Source organism: Pygocentrus nattereri, chromosome 18 (genome assembly GCF_015220715.1).
Source record: "Pygocentrus nattereri isolate fPygNat1 chromosome 18, fPygNat1.pri, whole genome shotgun sequence".
Taxonomy (NCBI): domain Eukaryota; kingdom Metazoa; phylum Chordata; class Actinopteri; order Characiformes; family Serrasalmidae; genus Pygocentrus; species Pygocentrus nattereri.
Genome location: NC_051228.1, coordinates 9,265,378 through 9,287,117, shown reverse-complemented (window position 1 = coordinate 9,287,117; position 21,740 = coordinate 9,265,378). Strand labels below are relative to the sequence as shown.

At 42.8% G+C, this 21,740-nt stretch overlaps 1 protein-coding gene across 2 annotated transcripts in view; it reads left to right on the top strand.

Annotated features, from left to right (window-relative positions):
- The first annotated feature begins 12,022 nt into the window (after positions 1–12,022).
- Positions 12,023–21,740, top strand: part of unc5c (unc-5 netrin receptor C) — a 165,509-nt gene continuing 155,791 nt past the window's right edge. For both annotated transcript variants that reach the window (XM_017710748.2, XM_017710747.2), the window contains exon 1: positions 12,023–12,584. In XM_017710748.2, coding sequence (XP_017566237.1) covers positions 12,464–12,584 — 121 coding nt within the window. In that variant the 5' untranslated portion in view covers positions 12,023–12,463. The remainder of the gene's footprint in view (positions 12,585–21,740) is intronic.

The following is a 21,740-nucleotide window of genomic DNA, read 5'->3' as shown; positions in this document are numbered from 1 at the left end:
GAGGCCTTGGATATTTCAAAAGTCGATTACCCAGTAGTACTGGACTGAGGCAAAGTTAAAGTTATGATCCAAAGGGGAACACTTCAACCAAACCCTCCAGCGTTAGAATGACTTGATACTACCCTGTGCTTCTTAGAGTTAATACGTAAGTAGTCGTGACAGCGAATGCCAGCTCATGACATCTTTTGTAACACTGTTGTGATGTGATTTAACAAAGGCTGACACAACAGCCTATATCAGTGGCCAGACTTTTTTAAGTGAGCTGTGTTTTATCATGGTCCTTCATAGGGATTTTAAGGCATTGCAATCAAAGGTGGAGAATTAGGGATTATGCGAATGGTATTGGCAGATTGTTTGCTCCAAACACAGAATTGGGAATCAGACCATTGATTATTTTGACTTTATACGATATTATAACTTGAGCTAGGTAAGTGCATTTGAGCTGTATTTCATTGCTGCTGCTACACCTATACACTCCACTGAGTAATATGTGATTTGCAAATTCAACCAACTCTCGCAATATTTACAAGAGCTTGCCATTTTGTCATCACCACATTATTTACATTTTAAAGCCTTACTCTCCAACGTGTGGAAGAACATTTTGCCATATTGCTGAGTTAATCAGAAGTTAAGTGAACTATCTACTGTTGTCATCATATCTTCATCAGTTTAATGATGATTTTGCATTTGAGACCTAAACATTGAGCCAGACCATCTTTTTGAGCCTGTGCATCTGACATTAATAGGTAAAGACGTAAGATGTGGTCTGAAAAAGTCCCATGAAATCCAACCCAACACTTCTGACCTTTACATTTTTATTTCAGTCCAAGTGTGCAATCTTGGACTCCAGGCCATGGATGGCTATGGCATCATCGGAAATTAATCTTGCATTCTACCTGCAATACACTGTTAGAAATAAAGGTTCTGTACAGGTGCGTTTTTCATACAATGTAAATGTTGCCTCAAAGGTACAACAGTGGTTTTAAGATCCAGTTATGTACCTTAAATATGTTTTTTTTTAGGTGAAAAGCACGTTTTATACCTTTTTCATGACCGAATGTTTTAAAACAGAACAATAAAATAAAAAGCCTGGAGACGAGATGGGGTGTGTGGAGTCAGTACAATTATGGTACAATTATGTTCCCTGACTAAAGGTACCGAGACGTAGCCTTGAGGGTCCTATCCTGGTTACAGTGACAGTCCCATACCTTTTTTTCTGAGAGTCTAGTGTCAATGTTTTGATGGCTGCTCAGAAATGTACCGTGAACTTGTCTTTCTATGCACGTTTATGGACAAATTTGCACTGTTGTTGCAAAGAACTTTAGATGCCTTATTCAGACACTCATTCAGGAGTAGGCCTGTGCGATAGGGTGGGGTTATTAGGGTGAATATCACCGGTGATTGACAAGTACCCTTAAAACCAAGCTTTAAAGGTTGATAACTACCTTGTTGGGAAAGTGAATTGAGAATGAACTTGTTTTAGAAGTGCCCCAGGCCTAGTTCACTGTGCTACTGGATGTTCTACCAAAATAAGTTTCGTTTACAGCATTGCAAATATTGCCACCAATATTAAGAAAAGCAAGAATGAGAAAGGCCCACAGATCCTTCTGAGGCAGCCCGCAACAGTATGTTCATTGTGCTAAATAGCCAGTTGCGTCTGACTTGCAATGTAGCACTTACTTTGATTCATATTATTTAAATTGGAAGCTGATTTTCCTTTTAAGGAATTAAAATGCCAGCTCTGCCCATTATAGAGCAAATTAGGTTATTAACATTGCAACTTTGGCTAATAGAAAGTACTGGAAATGTGCTAGTGTGCTTTATGTGTTCATTTAGCCACAAAGTATGAGCTTCCGATTAAAAAAGGCTAATAACAATCAGCCAGAAAAATGGCTTATTTACGTTTATTGCTTAAAACATAACTAACTTGGTAATGAGGGCTACAACTACATCAGTATAAATCAAGCTGAAGGAAAAAATAGTGGAACCCCTGGACAGCTTGAATAGCTATTGTTGTTTTCCTATAGTGTTTAAATGTAATTACACAAATACACTAATTACATAGTTAATCAATGGTAATCAATTTACATTCCATATTGACAAGTAGAGTCTGCAGTTTGGCAAGTTAGAAGCTTGTTTAGTTTGTTCTGATGTCAGAATGTTTTTTATTACACCAACAAGACTAAATGCACAAGAACTTTTCATCAGATTCAAATCATAATGTGGTGTCTCCTCTTCATCTCGCAAACACAACGGCAATATCAATTTATATTGTAGAGTCTGCACTCCACCAAATTTCTCCACTTGTTTCAATGAGCTCAGGGTAAGAAATAATTAAACAAAGCGTAAGGAAAATCATTTCAAGGCTCTATTCCGTTGGGGACCTATGAGAGTTAAAGCTCCCAAAATTGCTGAAGCAGTCAGGCCAGTTGTTGATATTGCCACACTAGAGGCTTTTCACCAATAATGCTTAAAGATCTCTCAATAAAATGTGTACATACATATATACCATGTCCTACTTTGCTAACCTCTTTTGGTAAACTCTGTGGCTGTTTCATTTGGCTCTGAAGGATGGCTTTAATGTCGGGTAGGCCTTTCAAATGCAGTCTAATCATAAGCCATATTATCAGAGTAAAGACAGACGTAGTGCTTTTATGAATACGTCATGACTTGCTGTTCTTTGATGTTGGACATCTTCATGGACACATCTGCATGCCAGCTTCGCAAAACTGCAGTGCCCTTGGCTAGAAGTTCCTCTTCTACATGACCAAAGACCAGCTCGCTTTAATCTTCGTAAGTGACAACTCACAAGACACATTTACATGGAAGGCGGGTATCATCATGGGTGGCCTACTTGTATAATGTTATACGTGACACTGAGGAAGAGAATGTGTTGCATTTCTCAGTGGTGGTTTCTATGGGTTTGCCATTAGAGGGTCAAACTATTCCTTTGTTCGCCACACCACAAATAAAGTCTGAGCGAATCGCTTAATTAAAACCTCGGTGGCATAGATTTGGGGCGTTTGAACTTGCCATATATCTCACATTCCAACATAAAATCTGTCATTGAGCTTCGTCTAATAATGTTAACTATGCTAACAATAAAAAATGTTAGTGATCTTAACTATTTTTACTTAATTACTAACATGTCATTTCATCAAACGTAGGATACAGCTGTGACATTGGGGTAAAAATGTCATTGAAAGAAATGGACAAAAAGAATGTAAACTGAATGTACTGTCACTCATTTTGTATTACTTACATTTAAACTGTAAGCAGAAAGTACATTTGGAGGCAAATGTTATTTATTATATCACTCATAATGTAATTACTTATGAAATTATGTAGTTACGTTTCAATAAGTATGGACAGCAAAGCGACAGTGATACCTCTAGACTTCTAAGAGTAAACCATTCACAGATGAACATTACCCAACATCAAAGAGCACGCCTTGACTTACTTACAATAGCAGGACGTCTTATTTGCTTTGAGTTTATGGTTTAGTTTTACTGTCTTTGAGAGGCCTACTGTACACTAAAGCCTTGCTTACATCAGGACTTGCTGAAACAGCACTGTGGTCAGGACTGAGTTTACTACAAGATAACATGGTACACATATTACATCCACATTGTATCATTTTACTGAGTAGCATTGTAGATCAGGGGTGTCAACCTCAGCCACTAAAAGGGCCATATTAAAGAAATCTTAGCAAAGCCCTCTGTTTTTTTTTATATCATTTTACTTAACATTTTGCATAAACATTTTGTTTATTCAAAGTATGCCAAAACTGAGACAGCAAAAAAGGCATTAAATATGTTTTCATTCTAACTCTAAATAAAAATGGTTTTACATTGTTTTTTTTAAACTGCCTAAACTAAACACCAGTTATCTTTTCTTTTTGTGTAACCGCTGGCCCATAGATTGTTGTTTGGGGGGGCGCTGGGGCTCAGAACGCACACTGTAGTGCATCTCAGGGTGAAACGGGCTACTAAGAATAGAAAATTAAAATAATTCCGCTTGCAGACCAAATCAGGCCAGTGACATTCATGACATGAGCTGTAGGTGCTGGTAGGACTCCTCTAAGACAATACAAACTACTGGGCTACCTAGTTTAGCATTTCTAAAGGCTAATGCCTACACAACACCAAAACGTAACTGTGAATCCATTAACTAGTCCCACTAGGATCTCATGGCCTTTGTGATTGTTGCAGGCTAAAATGCCTGATTTTGCAGTGTCTTTTCTCACTTTTTGTTGCAATATTTGCAATATTGTACAAACTAAGCTTTTGCTGCTTGAACACTCAATAGCATCAGGTAACTAATCCAGGCCTGACACATATCTAAAAACAATTCTGCAATGTTTTCTTGTTAAAAATAATCAAGATTATCCTTATATACACTCACCAGCCACTTTATTAGGTACACCTTGCTAGTAAAAGGTTGGACCTCCTTTTGCCTTCAGAACTGCCTTAATTCTTCGTGGCACACTTTCAACAAGGTGTTGGAAACGTTCCTCAGAGATTTTGGTTGGTTATTTGAGTTGCTGTTGCCTTTCTATCATCTCGAACCAGTCTGCCCATTCTCCTCTGACCTCTCACATCAGCAAGGCATTTTCGTCCACACAACTGCCGCTCACTATTTTCTCTTTTTTGGACCGTTCTCTGTAAACCCTAGAGATGGTTGTGTGTGAAAATCCCAGTAGATCAGCAGTTTCTGAAATACTCAGACCAGCCCGTCTGGCACCAACAACCACACCACATTCAAAGTCACTTAAATCCCCTTTCTTCCCCGTTCTGATGCTCGGTCTGCACTTCAGCAAGTTGTCTTGACCACCTCTACAAGCCTAAATGCATTGAGTTGTAGCCATGTGATTGCCTGATTAGCTATTTGTGTTAACAAGTAACTGAACTGTACCTAATAAAGTGGCCGGTGAGTGTATATGAGTATATATATTATCTCTCTATTCTCTTTCCCAACAAGGCAGTTTTCATTTTTGAAGCTTCGTCATCATGTCACTTGTAAATCATCATTGGTATCTGTTTACATAACCCTATCAAACAGGCCTAATCCTGGACTATTCTCTGCACAAAGCATCTAATTGTCTTTGCAATAATAAATAGCACAATATCGTCCATAAACGTGCACAGAAACTCATCTTACATTTCCTGATGGGAAAAGTGACAATTGCTGATTTTCAACAATTGGAATGGGTTTGCCTAGTCTTTAGCTGAAACATTTTTTGGCAAATATGATCATCTCTGCATGGCTTCCCGGCTTGTCACACAAAGGATATGGCTCACAATAATTATCAAGGCTGTTACACGATTTGTTAAAGTGGAAGTAATGCAGTGATTACATTTACAACATAATAGCAGTACATGTGTCTTTGCTTTGAATGAGGCCTATCAGACATTAAAACGCCCATATTGTGGAAAACCCAATTTTCCTGACTTTTTAACAGAACAGTAAAATGACAGGCTCATTGCTTTTCTTTTATTGTATATTCATGCTCAGATCTTTATTCTTTATTCATATTGCTCTATTATTGTTTTACTATACAGTGTCACAACAGAGTATGGGTTCCATACACCAGTTTTGGTTCCCCTCAAGGTTTCTTCATCTTGCTTTTAGGGAGTTTTTCCTGCTTCTGATGCTCTTGGCTCGCTCATTTGGGCCTTGGACTTGGATTTTCTGTAAAGCTGCTTTGTAACAATGCCCCTTGTAAATAAAGCTATATAAATATCCAGACTTGAATGGGTAGCTGTCACGATTGGCCCCTCCCAGTCCTGTCCATGTGTTCATGGTGTGTTTTGATCTTTCTTGTGCATTTGTTTTGGTTTAATCTAGACCCTTGTTTCATGTCTCCGCCCATGATTGTTTTCACCTGTTTCCTGCCTGTCCCTCGTTTACCCTTTGTTATTTAAGTCCTGTGTTTGCCCTTAGTATTTGCTGGTCTTTGCTTGAATCTTTGTTTGTTATTTGCTGTGTTGTATGTTCTGCTTGTTCTGTTGCATTCTGGTGTCTGTTATGTCTGCCCCCCAATCTCTCCGTATTGGTTACTTGAACCAGGACTGTTACGATGATGACCCTGGATTTGTCCTTAATAAATCTCACTTATCTCAGCATGTGCGTCCGCCTCCTCGCTTCCTGTTACATAAAGACCAGTCACCTAAGGACGCAGTGAGAAAGCGAGATACTGGTTTGTGGTTGTTCCATTAGGACGAAACTCCGGCTGTTTCCACACAGCCTGAGTTACCCGCGTCCCAATGCCACCCTGCCACTGAGAGAGAATCCCCTGGCACTGAGGGAACACGAGCGTCTCGTCGATCCTGTAAGAAGGCGAAGGACCATCCCGTCTTCTGTTTGCACGACGAGAGCTCAGGTAAGCGCCTTGGGTCCACCCAGCTTGAACAACGCTGCAGGGAGGAGCGACGTCGAGGTGAGACGGATGGAGCATACAGATAACCTGTACTGTAGTACTCGGCTCGTCCTCAAGCGCCAATGCGAGATGCCAATCCCTCCAGTGGGCTTTGAGAATGGCTGAGTGGGTTCTGTGTCTGTTTTTTCCTCCAGGTTGGAGCAGCGGTACCCAGCTGGAGTTCCTGATCCCGTGGCCGCACCCCGCGGCACTCCTGATCCCGTGGCCGCACCCCGCGGCACTTCTGATCCTGTGGCCACACCCCGCGGCAAGCCTGATCCCGTGGCCGCATCCTGAGGCAAGCCTGTGCCTCTGGACCCGCCACCAGTTGCCACGCCTCCGGACCTGCCGCCAGTCTCTGTGGACGTCGTTGCAGGCCTGCCCGCCCCCGTGGACATTGCAGTCTCTTTGTTCCCGCCCTTCCCACCCTCACCTGTGTCTGTTTCCCGTGGGCCTCCTGTTCCTGTGTATGCTGTTCCCCATGGTCCTCCCATGTCTGCTGTTCCCCGTAGGCCTTCCATTCCTCCTGTGTCTTCTGGGTCTCCTGTTTCTATTCCTGCATTTTTGCCTTCCTCTGTCCCTGATGTTGTCTTGTTCCCTACTGTTGTGTCTGTGTCCGTTCCCATTCCTGTTGTTGTTCCTGTTCCTGTTCCTCCTTTCGTTTCTGTCCTGGTTTCTGTTTGTATGCCTGTTTCTGTGCCTGTGTCGGTCTTGGTTCCTGTTCCCCTGTCGTTTGTGTGGTCTGTCTTGCATGTTTGTTTTCCTCATCCTGTTGTTCCAAAGGCCGTGTCTCGTTTGGCGCCGTTTTTTGTTGTGCCTCCTCGTCCTCCCTCCGTGTTTCGTCCTTGTTCTGTTCGTGTTTCGTCTGTTCCTGTATCTGGTGTTGTGTCTCCCATTTCTGTTCCTGCTCCAGCTGCTGTTCCTTGTTCTCCGTCTGTGTCTGCTCCAGTTCCGCGTTCTTGTGTCTCTGTTCCTGTTTTGTCTCCTGTTTCAGTGTCTGTGCCTTTGTCTTCTGTTCCTTGTTCCCATGTTCCCGCTCCTGTGCCCATTTCTGCCTCTGTGCCCGTTTCTGCCTCTGCTTCTGTGCCCATGGTTCCTGTTCCATGTTCATGTCTCCGCCCATGATTGTTTTCACCTGTTTCCTGCCTGTCCCTTGTTTCCTGCCTGTCCCAATATTTAAGTCCTATGTTTGCCCTTAGTATCTGCTGGTCTTTGCTCAAATCTTTGTTTGTTATTTGCTGTGTCGTATGTTCTGCTTGTTCTGTTGCATTCTGGTGTCTGGTATGTCTGCGCCCCAATCTCTCCGTATTGGTTACTTGAACCTGGACTGTTATGACAATGACCCTGGATTTGCCCTTAAAAAATCTTGCTTATCTCAGCACGTGCATCCGCCTCCTCACTTCCCATTACAGTAGCACTGTCGGTTTACAGCAAAAAGGGCCTGGGCTCGATTCCCCAGCCGGGCAACCAGGGTCTTTTCTTAAACTGTCTCTAGGTGTGAGTGTTCAGAATGGTCCTGTGTGTAAATGTGTAGGTTTGAGTACCCTGTGGACTGCGGACCTGCCGAGGGTGCTTCCTGCCTTCTGCCCAATGAGCTCTCTTCCAGCACCACATGAGACCCAGGAGGATTAGCAGCTTAGATGGTGAATGATGAAGTATTTAAGCATGGCTAAAGTTTCAAAGCATATTGTTCACTCCCAAATCACATATAGAAACTAAGCTGCATAAACAGCCTGTTTTTAATACATTGTTTCTGTGACGTCAAAAAACCCAAGCCATTTGCATATATCTGCCTATGAAAGAACTTGTAGAGAGGAGAATTACCACTCTCTACTGTCTTCTGGGTTTCTCAAACACTAGAGGGCGCTCTCGAGCAAGCCCAAAATGACTGGGCTAAGATGGAGCATACAGATACGTTTTATTTGCTGTTTCAGTGAAATACAACCTTCTACTATCTATAATTAAATGAAAGTTTTGGGCAAGTGATTTGTAACTATTTCAATTTTTCGTTTTTAGTCGTTTAGCTCCTTTTTCTCTAATTCACTGAGGACTTGCATGTGGGCGCCCTCTGGTGTATTGCAGTCCTGTTTTTGATATAACAGGAGAAATAGGAAGAGGCCAGGCTCCTCATAAATCGGCTGTGCCTGTATATCCTACAGCAGTTTAGCGTGGTGTATTTCACGGTGAAGTCCTAAAGAGTGACTCAGTCCAGTCCGCTTTCTGAATGAAACACAATGCAAGGCAGCAAATCAAAACAGAGATCATTTACATATATTAGTCCTAAAGGTGCAGTAAAAAAAACAGCCTGTTTAATTCTAAGGGATAAAGAGAGGTATGAAAATGGTTGTGCGGAAAAGAATTATGTTGTAAGTGGACCTTTAAAACAGTTTATTACCAATAGTTTACATAGTGCATTGATCTTTATCATTGTAGATGGTTTAAGACCTCTTCTACAGGAATACCAACAGCTTGCCTGATTGTTCTAGCAAATTCTGGGAGCTTTAACATGTAGATTAGACTAAAATGTGACTGTTTAACCAAAAGCAGATGGAAATGGAATGTTTGGTTATGTGTTGCTGCAAATGCAGCCGTATAAATGTAGCATGCACCCAAAGATAGGGAAGATTGATGAGGGCATATCGCTAGACACACTTACCTCTTATCACAGGTTCAGGCATCAGAGTCCGGGCCCCACGGAGCAAAATCTGCACACTCACTTCAGTTATCTTGGCTTGTGGCTCTCTTCCTGTCATAATTATCGATTTTGTCTCGTCAGTGGAGATCTTTTTTTCAGCAATTAGCAAGCTAAATGAATATCAGGAGAGCAACGATAAGGAGAGCAAATGTACTTAAAGGGGGGAAAAAGGGTTTCAGTGATTAGATTCCTGAGAGGCTTGTTTCCCCCCGTCTGCTCAGTGCTATAGATCAGACTCAAGGGTGAAACATTAACAAGAAGAAAGCTGCTTCCACACAGCCTTTGATGAACTTAATATGGTTGCTGTTATTGTGGAAAATGAGAGAAACTGTGTCAAGAATTCATTATAAATAAGGTGCAGTACATTTGCTGCAGCACTTGAAAACATGGCAGGTGTTTAAAAGCAAGGAAGGTATTCATAAATACAGAAAAGTTCATTATGTACATATTTCTGACCCAAGTAGGAGTGTTCCAACTTCCAACAAAAAACACCACACATATAATTGCAATACCCATTTCTCCATATATTAGGTAGTACATAAACAAATCCGTAGTCATCAGTCACTATGAAATCCTTTGAAAAAGTTTGCCAACAGATCTAAGCAATTTTTTTATGCTCATTGTCCATTTTTCAGCTCATTTTACCCTGTTCTTCAGTGGTCAGGACCCCCATGGACCCTCACAGAGCAGGTACTATTTGGGTGGTGGATCATTCTCAGCACTGCAGTAACACTGATGTGGTGGTGGTGTGTTAGTGTGTGTTGTGCTGGTCTGCGTGGATCAGACACAGCAGTGCTGCTGGAGTTTTAACACCTCAGTGTCACTGCTGGACTGAGAATAGTCCACCAAACAAAAATATCCAGCCAACAGCATCCTGTGAGCAGCGTCCCTTGACCACTGATGAAGGACTAGAACGCAAACTGTGCAGCAGATGAGCTGTCGTCTCTGACTTTACATCTGTAAGGTTGGGGTGTCTAATAGAGTGGACAGTGAATGGACACAGTGTTTAAAAACTCCAGCAGCACTGCTGTGTCTGATCCACTCAGGCCAGTGCAGCACACACTAACACACCACCACGTCAATGTTACCACCCAAATAGTACCTGCTCTGTGAGGGTCCATGGGGGTCCCGACCACTGAAGAACAGGGTAAAAGGGGGGTAACAAAGTATCAGAGAAACAGATGGACTACAGTCTGTAACTGTAGAACTACAAAGTGCAGCTATACATTAAGTGCAGCTGATAAAATGGACAGTGAGTGGTCATAATGTTATGCCTGATCAGCGTATGAACACCTCAGTCTTAATCTCTAATCAGAATGTATTCAGTCAGATCGGCAAAAATCTTTGCATAAGCATAGTAATTGACATTGACAGTCATTGAGCTGGTTGAGAGACGTTTTGTATGTATTTACAGGAGAGATTTGGGTGTTTATTGACTTCCAGTGTTAGCCTCGTAGCTTGAGCACTAAACTAAGGAAGCAAAATGTCTTGGCTGAATGACTATCTGAGGTCTAAGTGGAAAATTGCATTGATCTTTCATCAAACCTTTCCATTAAGAACATCCAAACCAGTATCTGTAGTAATACATACGTACATTCTGTTATTAAACCCTTAGAATTCCAGGCTTTATTACATACTAAGTCTTATTATTCATTAACTAGAGGGACTTCAGTGCAAACTCACTGAGCTGTCCTTGGGTTATAGAAGCGTGTGATAAAACTGGGCTTTTAAACCCCTTTTAAAGGGGTTGTGTTCATTATGTTCACAAATCAGTTTTATCAGTGATGTTTGTGGGTCAGTTTTCACCCTGTATGGCTAAACCATCTCAAAACACTGCTAAAACACATCACTCTGCACTTTCATTTGACCCTACTTGCCTCCAACAACTTAGAAATTGACCTCGTAGTTTACTAATCGTAATTACCTTATTCACCTTAAAATAGGCCCTTTTTCATTACAAAACACACAGTTTAGTGGATTTTACAGGTTTAAATGGCTATTCTGGATGTATGAGCCATATATTCTACTGGAATATCTCATTCGAGCATGTATGGACGTCAGTTAATTTGTGTTGATGACAATGAATCGTCACAATGAAACCAGAAGAGTTTTACTTATTTTTGCTGAAGACCTTGGGGGGGTTGGAGGGGTCCTGGGGTCAATCAGTCTGATTATATTAGCTGTATTAACTCTCTGATTAGCATTCTTGATTGCCATTCTCAGCTACAGTAAGCCTTAATGTTTTATAAAAACATCAAATTAGTGATATTAATTTTTACATATTCATATCATCACTGTTGACGAAGTTTTGTGGAAAAATGATCAATTTTAGAGACTCTGAAACCTGAAAAGGATCTATTTTGAACCGGAACACGATAGGAGGGTTACAATTACAGCAAACAGACACTGTTTTTTCTGTATGGCCTGGCCTGCAAGCATATCTGCTCCTATTACATCTCCGTTTGCAATAATTAAGATGGTAGATGTTCTTCGCAAAAACCACTAAACATACACTGCAGTAAAGCCAATTACCCTAACCCATAAAAGTTAAAAGTGACTGTGGACATGCCTGTCGTTCTTTAGTATCACCGCTGATCAATACATTTGATCAGGTAAAGGTGCAATCCGTTAATCCGTACCTGGTTTTACAGCCAGTCGTTTGTATTTGGATTGGTGAGAGGAGCATGGCACTGGCGAGCGATGTGGGGTTTTTTCCACGCCTGTATTTCGGCAGACCCCGCCTCCAGCGCTAGGATTGGCTAGTAGTTTCGTTGGATTCGTTGTGTGTGGGAACTGCTTGCAAATCCCCGCGCAGGAGGCGAGACAGCACTGGCCAATCCCAGCGGAGGGGGCGGGGCTTATCCGAGAACGGGTGTGTAAAAAAATAACCGCCGCCGTTGAACACTGCGCTTCGAAGCTCTCCATCAGAACGCGAGACGCGCGCGAGACGTTCCTCGTTCGTTGCGAGTGAAGAAGCAGCCGTTAAAAGAGCCGTTAAACAGCCGGAGAGGACGAACTTCAGCACAGCGACAGAGACACTGACTGAACATGACCTTAAAGCTGGAAGGGTGACATTTCTGCACAGATATACTCGCACATAATACAAATATAAGTCGTCTAAACGGCGTCTCTACACTGAGGAGGATTTTTTACACGCTGTTTGAAGGAGGCGGCGGCGCGCGGCTCCGCTGAGGTGATTTTTTAACGAGACATTTCGGATTGAAGCTTCTGTTTTTTTTAGGCAGCTTTGCTTTTTTTACCTCGCCGTGTCCCCAAGTTTGGGCTTCGCCGAAAGCGACCGTGTGAAACCGTCTCCGCGGCGGATTTGCCTCGACTTTTCGTCCGTATCGATGGGGAAAAGTGAAAAGACTGCGAAAAGAAGGCACCGAGGGGGAACTGGATTCTTACTGCAGATGAGCACCGCGTCCGTTCTTGTGCTCGCCGTCTTCGTCCACATCGGTGGAGCTCAAGGTAAGCAGCCGTTTGCTGACCTCCCAGCGCTAATAGACTCCTAACGAGTGACAGCCTGAGGTGCGGAGATAAGCTGCCAGGAGCCCGAGTGAAAAAAGTTCAGACACTTTATGGTTTAATATATCACAAATAAATCTCAGTCCAGTGGAGGAACTTGGTGCTCGCGGTGACACTCAACTTCAGACGGTCACGCTAAACTAGGCTAATATCGCCTGAATAACATTACCGGCTGCGTCCAAACCCGCCTAGCCTACTAGCTAAGACCACCACCACCAGCAGAAGCCCGTTCCCTCGCGCAGTGTGCGGTGTAGTAGGAGTAGAGTGTGGGTTTAGACGAAACTACAGTTTCAGTTCAAAAAGAAATATTTTGCTGCACCAGTCTGACTTAAAAAGCCGAAGTGAATCAATTAGGCTGCTGTGAAAGAAAACTGAGGTAAATAAAACCATTTGAGGTTTTTGATTTTGAGGTCTTGGTATTTTTTTATTTATTATTTTTTATAGCTATTTCTTGGCTGAAGTGCCGAAACTTGGCAGCGCAAACAAAACGGTGGAGCGCGTTTAGCCTCGAATTTTTTAAAATGCTAGCTAGTCGTGTTACATGCTTATTGTTAAAATGACACATACTACATTAATCTGGTAGATATATTGGGTAAAATAATATGCGTTTTTATTATTTCTAAAATAGTAATAATTATTGATATTATCATCATTATTATTATGTGTTATGCAAATAAACGCAGTGGTGCGAACGATTGCTATTGTTCTATGTTAAAGCAAAAAAAAAAAATCCCCAACACGATAGCGTTAGCCTCCGTGTCTTTTCGTGACCACTTTAGGTTTAACCTCACTCTCTGAGATTTTAATATTCATGCTAAAAGTTTTTGAGGAGCTCCGGCGGCTCGCAGCGGAATGGTTCGCGGCGCTGAACGGAGCTGAACCGGCGGTGAAGCGCTTACCGAGCGCGGACTGCAGCAGAGTAGTTAGATGTATATAGTTCATCTTCTCTCTTTTCCACATAACAGTGAAATGCGGTGATGGTGAAGGCTTTAGTCGCGTCGGGTTGACCTTTGATGCCTTAAACATCAACATAAACCCGCACTCATTGGCCCGAGTCATTGCTGTGGTGATACAGGCTGCGATGCGTATCAAGGCCGGACTGAAAATGAGCACAACGCGATTAACGCACATGCGGAGACATTCATGAAGGAATCGCGGCGCTGGAATGGTTTAGATGCAGGTTCGCACTTGAGGCTTCGCTGGCAGGCGTGCTGGCGTCTGCTGCATGCAGTGGAACAGCCAGTATTGTTGGCTGTATATACAGCCAGTATTGTTGATCCTGGAAGCATGTCTGGTGGGAAAAAATGATGATTTCAGAGCCCATAATGGAGCCCTTCAAATAACTAACTAGCATTAAACGATCCTCCAACAGCCTACTACCAAATGTTTCTTCTCGGTAGATAATTACATAGGAAGGCACAAGGCAGTAGGACCCCCGATACCCCTTCTAAAACTGCAGTGCTTCAGGTTTGTGCTTGCTGTGAGACGGAGTTAATGTATATTTTATTAAGACGAGTCTAAAATGATCAGAAATCTAAGTTTTAGGCCATTCCATCGCTTCCTCCTACCTGTTCCCATCAATAATTCAGAATGAAAATCTTGCAGTGCGTATTTTTATGATGGTTGATATTTTTTCTTTTTTGAACCATATTTGTCAGCACTTTGTTTGTTCACCAGTGCATATGATTAATTTCCCCCAAACTTTTCCAGCCTTTTCCAGTTTATGTCTAATGATCTCTAATATATCGAGTTTCTGTGCATGGTATGTTCCAGATGTCGCGTTAAGGCACAAAACGTTGATGCAGCTCTCCTTCATGCCATTTAGAGGAGAGGCTGTGGGGGCCTCTGGTTTAAGGGATGGAGCTGATTGTTATCTGGGTAAACAGTTTCAGCCATCTTCTTGACACACAGGGACAGCGTAAAGACCCTCTCCCCCATTAAAAGCCAGTTTGCTAAATCTCATCCCTAGCAGTGTTTGACATAGGCTTAAATTCTTCCACAGTGGGGTGATGAGACAGTTCTGGTGTGCATTCTTGTCCTGTGCAGGTGGCCAGCTTCTGCTGATCTTGTAGTTATGGAGATTGTTAAAAAAAATGCAATTATATCAAATCCAGGACAGTAAGCAGGGAACTGCACAATGCCCTTTTTGTACTGTTGAGTTTACTCTGTCTCCCTTAGGCCAACAAAGGCATCTGAAATTAGTGTTTATTTTTGTCCAGTTTATTCCTAACAGCATCAACCTAAGACCAAAAACGTTAACGGGATATGGATATTCCATGCGGGCGTAGGTTGGTAGCAACCTTATCCAGTAAGGTGAAGCCCCACTCCTCAGTCCTGCATAGTTAATGAGTAACATGGAAAAGGAGGAAAGCTACCCAGCTCCAGTTTCTGAAGGGCACAGCAGGATGACATAATCCCCCCATTCCAGAACCCCTCTGAGGCCAGTGGCATTGACTACAAAGGGAACACGAACCAGGTCGCACCATGTCCATTAAGAAGTCGATATTGAGAGAGAACATTGTTTGTGTCTAATTAATGGGCCTCACTTTTTTTTAGATACTGATGAGCTGTACACATTCCAAAATCACTTGGGGCTCACTTCACAGCTAAAGTACCTTCCAATTTAGTTATTGCTGTTCTTGAGCAGTCACTGCTGTTATATGCTGTGGATTCTTCTCCTCATTGCACCCTTTCTTTTTTTCCCCTGCTCCTTAGCCTTTTCCATCACCCCTCTAATTTTCCACTCATGATACACTTGTTTTAATCAAGTGTGCAGAATCCAGCTTAGAGTGGATCAGAAACTGAAGTGTTGAATCCCAGCTCGTCTCAGTGTTCTCTTAGCACCTCGGTTTTGCCTTGCTTTAGAGAGAGAGGGAGGAATGGAGAGCAAACAGAGACAGGCTTTTCCATCTAGGGTATAGCAAAATAACTGACATCTCAGCCAGAAGTGTCTCTAAATGTCTGCATCTGAATAAGTGGTGACAGTGGCGTGCAAGTCAAGAGGGAGTTAGAGCGAGTGAAGGGCATGCAGTGTAACCCGGAGAACCCTTAACGGAGTGCGGACAGGATCCTGCCCTGCCGTTCCTCTGGCACCCAGATGGGTGTGTGGATTTTGGGCTGAAGTAGGCCGGCTGTCTGTTTGAGTATGCAGATCCTCTGTGGATGAAAGCCGAAGATGCCAAATGTGCGTAAGCCATTCTTGTACATATTTTTTCACTTTTTTTCTGTTGTTCTCCTGTAGGCTGTGGGTTTTGGCCAGGTAGGATTGTTTCTTTTGTTCCGTGCAGCCTTCGTTGAATGCTCCCATAAAGCCTTTAGGGAGCATCAGGGGAAGCGGTGAGCTCCACATGCAGTGTTCCACACTCGTCATAAGCAGACAAGGTCTCCTTGTTTGTCTTTCTAGTGCATAATAACTGCGAAAAAGCCCAACCAAAGCTAACCCACAGAGCCTGCCGAGTTGGTCATAGCATGAGTTCACTTTTTCCGCGGCACTCCTTTTTCTCTCTCACTTTATTATTTGCCCTTTGAGCTTTGTTTACAGAGGCTCATTTTAATGAAAATGTTTTTATTATTCAAACTTAAGAGCAGAAATGTTCAAAAAAGGCAAACCGACACATGCACATTTATAGTATAACGCACTGTCTACCCGCTAAGTGTAAGACGGCCGAGTAAGCGAGAATGTTATTACTATCATCATTACTCTAACCACTTCCCTCATTGCTGAACAGTGGAGTCTCAGGGGCACTGCTAAGGTTACAGCCATCACGCTCATTCTCCAAGTACGTTCTGAGAGCACAAAGACGGCATTGTGCACGGAGAAGACTACCATGCAATGACCTAGCGCTGTAATGTGTAGGTAATTCCCTTAGGATGACATGATGTAGGGCACTTTAAAGGCCATTTTTTATTTGGGAGGGGGGAGGGGGTAGAGGGGTGGGCATGGGGTCGTGGTGGTGGGGGGGGGGGGCGGGGGGGTTTTGGAGTGAGGCACAGTACATCCATGCACTTACATGTAGGTGGAAATAAAGGTCAGGCCAAGCGGTGTGTCATCAGAAATTCTGGAGCCTTGTCTCCTACTTTATGCCTTGTGGGTGTCAGCATGGCCTGCTGTTTACTGGCCTTCCCCCACACTGAGGAGATTTTTCTGTGATAATTACTGTGAAAAGTAGCTTGCTGAGGCTGCAGCTCTTCCCCTTGACGTCACACAGCACTCGGGGCACGGCCGAGATGCATTGCGGTGGGCAAACTGCATTGTTTGTGGCAAAAGTAGCTTCATCCAGCTGTGCAAGGCAGTGACAGTCTATTTCTTCTCTGGTGTTTGTGGAAAAGAAATGGAGTAAGGTGAGGGACTGAGTGCAATTAATCACATACTGTCACCTCCAAAACTACAGGGGAAGCATCAAAGTGCAAGCCATCAGTTCTATTAGCAGTCCATTAGTGGAGGACATCACAAGTACCTACACTTCACAAGCATTCCGGTGTGGAAGTGACTGACCTGTCTGTCAACGGTGTCAATACCTCTCTCTGTAATGACCCATCCAGTTGCATTCACGTCCGAGGTGTGTGTGTGTGTGTGTGTGTGTGTGTGCCTGCAGCTCAGAATTGTGAAGAGTACTACGTTTGAAGCAGTTCTCTGTGTCACACCTGTGTTGTGGCTGTGAAGACATGTTATTCTTTTCCTTTGATGCGATGGTCCTGATTGGCTTTTCCTGTGAAATCCAAACCTGAACGGCTGGGGGCTCTTTGTTTTTCACTCACAGAGGTTCTTCTTCTCTGTGTGGATCCTCTATACCCAATTATAGGCGTGTATCTGAGAAATGTAACTCGCGGCCTTTACTCCGCATGGAGAGGGTAATTGTTATCAGGTAATAGAAAGAGAGATGAGTGTTATTACCAGTTAAGAGGCCTTTTTTGGGTCAGTATGGAGATGAGAATGACATAGCTCCTCTTTTGTAATTTGAAGAACACATTCTGTCTTTTATCTGGTATTTTCTGCCAGTGACTCAACCCAGTGTACAACCACAAATAGATAGATAGATAGATAGATAGCCAGACAGACAGAAATATTATCAATTCCAGAGAGGTTACATAGTTGTTGCAAACTAAATACGTGCCTGTCACACACATATATTAGATGACTAAAGCCCCTGACAACATGATTTTAAATGTTTAAAGTTTTGATTTAATAGTAAATATGTACCGCAGAAATGCCAGCATCATTGTTGAAACTGCAAACCTCATGTTTGAGCCTCCCCTGCAGAAAAATACTTCACTGTACTCTTCTCTGCTGGTCTCTTAATGGCGTGTAAAAAGTGAACAAGCTAGAAAAATGAACAACAAGCTGTCCAATGGTGATTTTAGTGATATATCTGTATATTTCATCTAATGTTCAAGAGCTCAGGCTTTCGTCTTACAACAGGCAGCGTTAGATTACGAACGTATTATGTCCGATATTTAACTGCTCTACAGCACCTACATTATGTCAGTAACCTATAACTAACTGCTGGACCAAATTTCTAAAATGAAGGTCACACAAGCTCCCGTTATGGGTTGGCAGGGTCATATTTGTGGACATGGTGGAGAAATTTCTTGCGTGCATTGTTGTGCACCTTGCCTACAAAGTAAAATTGCAAGGAAGCTGTGAGCCTTGGTAGCTAATAAAATGCTAAGCTGACATATTTTATTCCTGCAGTTATAGTTGACCAAAAACTATCATGCTTTCATAAATTAAGTTAAGCACTTATAGTAGGACCTTGCAACATGTGACTACTCCTGCTCTATATATAATTCTAGTCATGTTAACAGAGTAACTGTGACCTTTGGCTTGAAACACATATGTGAAATGAAGCAAAGATGGTGAATCCATTCATCCATTAGTGGCCATTAAACATGACCCTTTAATAAAAGTTTTGTGGCTGACACCATCCCTGTATTTACATTTTCTTGTGTATTAAAAAGAGCAGCTGGAGTGGAGAGTTTAAGAAATCACTGACTGCTGCATGCTGTATTCATGCACTGCTGCTATAAAAAACCTGAAGTGCCGCCAAAAGTGGCATCAGAAGCAATTCTTTTTCCCCTTCCCCGTTCTCTGATGGCACTCCTGCTACACGGTACGTTGACAGTGCGGTCCACTCTTCGATGATGTCTGCAGGGATGCCATCACAGAGTGGCTCAAAGTGATGTTACATGCAATTTGTTCTCCTGCCCACATATCTGAACTTTCTCAACCCCACTTTATGCATGAACACATTACAAGCCCTTGAGCAGACATCCAAACCTGTCTGATTACAAGCCCAGCAGCTGTGTTAGGCTATCAGACTGCTTTAGATTGGTATCTTTATTCAGAAATTTTGAACAAAGTGTAGCCACCAAGCTTGCAAAGCAACTTTTTCTGTCAATTAGTTTTTTTTTTTGCCAATGAATTACGCTTGCTTGCTGGCTGAATTGAACCCCATTGTTTGGTTTCATGTTGCATACTAATGTAGACACAGAAAAAGATATGATGTGTAGTGTTGTCCACTTTCCAGTGAAGCAGGGGCCAAGCAATCATGGCCTGGTTGGAAACTCAAGAACGGCCAAAAACCGTGTGTTTCCATTTCCTATCTCCAGTTTATCAGCATCTCCCGTCTCTGTTATTCCTCAGCCAGGCCGACAGAGGATGAAAGCATAGCACAGATAAATGTTTGTGCCTTCCTGTTTTTATGGGGCTTAAATAAAGAACATACATTTGCGCACCACTTTGAGGTTTTTTTTCGCCAAGCTCTGCTTTCCATTAAGGGCACCATACAGGTTTGTGATGATAAGAGGACAATGTCAGTGCCCCACTGACTAGACCCTAAACTCAGTGCATTAGAAAGGCAAGTTGAGGGGGTGGGTTACGTGCAATAGTCCAGTCTCTGTCGGGTAATTACAGCAACCCTGCCTTAGGGGGAGGCCGCCCATTTGGACTGATTGTATGCAGTATAATGCACAGAACTTTAGATCTCTTATTACCATCAGCAGGTGCTTTATGGGGAATGTCGAAGCCATGCAGGGGAAATGCTCGGTTAAGTTTTGGGGCAAGGTAAATGAGGAGACCGGCCGTAATGTCAAACAGGCCTTCCGTGAGGCATATCAGGGGGGCTGGGTGAGGGTCTGCCAGGGCTTCTCTGCAGATCATCATTCTATGTGTCTGGCCCCTGCTCTGTTTCACTTCTCAGTTAGATGGAGATAAAGGGCTTCTTGTCACTGTTAAGACCCATGCTTTGTTTGAGTTTGAAACGGAATATAAGGTCAAAAGGAAATCCAGCCACATAAAATGCATGAATACCGTCATTTGTCTTGAAGGAAGCCGTTTTTTTATTGTAATTCCTTTGTTTTCTACAAAATTGTTGAAACATCTTTTTAAACTGTGTAGACCATTAGGGAAGGCTCCAGTGAGTGTCTTTCTCAATGTCAATGTTTAATGTTGTATTTTCTGCCTGTTAAATGAGGTGCTAAATTAGAGCTACATATTGTGCGATCAATTCTGTGCGGGGCTCCCACTTGAGCAGGGGTGCACAGAGAATGCAAAAACCATGTTGTCAAGAATATCCCATTATGTACAAAAGAGTCAGATTGAACTTTTACGGGCACAGTAATTCATTAATTCTTGTTTCATGTTTTTTTCATGTTGTCCCTGCATTTTATTTCTGATGTCACAGCCTCCCTAAATCAAAGATCTAAATGAGAGCTGTGTGCTTATTTTTCCACCTTCACACAGAATTTGCTTTTATGCTTCTGTAAGAATCCCTTACTTTCTTCTATGTATATTTATCCCACTAAGAATGTTAGCATTCCTTTACAAAACCAGGCATTAGCTTTGCTTTGTCAGTATTTTGTGTGTTTGATTTTACTACATGTGATGTTTGTAGTATGTTAGGCAAGCCTGAGCTCAGCACATTTGATTGCGGCCACATCTTCAGGCTTGGTCTCCAGGGTCTGAAGAGCTGGGAGTGCTTAACTGGGCCATGCTCACTGGGGCTAATTTTACAGGCGCTCGGGCCGACGATTGTGCAGTAGTAAGTCACCCTAATGAAGGCTTTCTGCATGACCTGCCATAGCTGTACGCAGAGAGACGTGCTTATCACTGCAATCCTGTAATCGTATGGTCCTCATAAAGGAACAGGGGAGCTTTGAGATGGAGTGCAAATGACAGCTAAGCCAGCACAAGGTGTTCATTGAGAGAGTTAACCACCGTTAATCACAAGCAGCCATAACGAGGCCAGTTTACAGCGACTGGGCCGAGTGGCTGAATCCGGCCCTGAACTGCTCTTATTTCTGACCTTCATTGCCGTAGAAGGTAATATTATATTGGCCCGGACAGGAAAACACAGGTTGGATCTGTCCCTGTCCTGTGATTACGGCTGGCCATTTCGAACTGCACTAAAGAAAATTGGTAGCAGCAAGTAAATAAGAAGGCAGGGACTGCACATCTAGACTCTCACTGGGTGGATATGGAGAGCAGATCCCATACTATACAACAGTAGTTCACCAGTCCTGCGGAACATATCCAAACATAGAAGAAGAGGTGGATAAATAATAAATCCTGTCCTAAAGTGATAGGAACTTAATGGATGTGGTGAACACTGTAGAAAGTTAAGAGTCAGCAGTCTGTGGCTGGACAGGGACAGTTAGCAAAGACCCTTTTTATTGACAGCAGTTGAAATCACTCAGAATAGGGACAGAAGTAACCGTATGCAATTGCTTGTGTAATGGACTCTGCCTCCCTGAAGTGCAGAAGTGCTTGAAGTCTTACTTGGTGGGGTATGCTTCTCCAACATGTATGGCTTTCCATTTAAAGGTTCTTCACACAATATTTTCAACATTAATGTAACAGCAAGCAACTATTTTCTATGTAAAGATGTTGTGGAGTAATGGCACCCTGAGCAGTGAATAATGTCTTCTGTTTGTGTTGTAACCCAGTCCAACTGCACATACATGTTAATTCTGCCCTGTGAAAATGTTGGCCATCCCCACTTTTTGTTTTGTTCTCCCCAGATAAAGACAGTGACAACCCACACACTGCTGTGTATGCAAGATGAAGGTACTAAACTGTCACTAGGGTGGTACCCTTAAAGG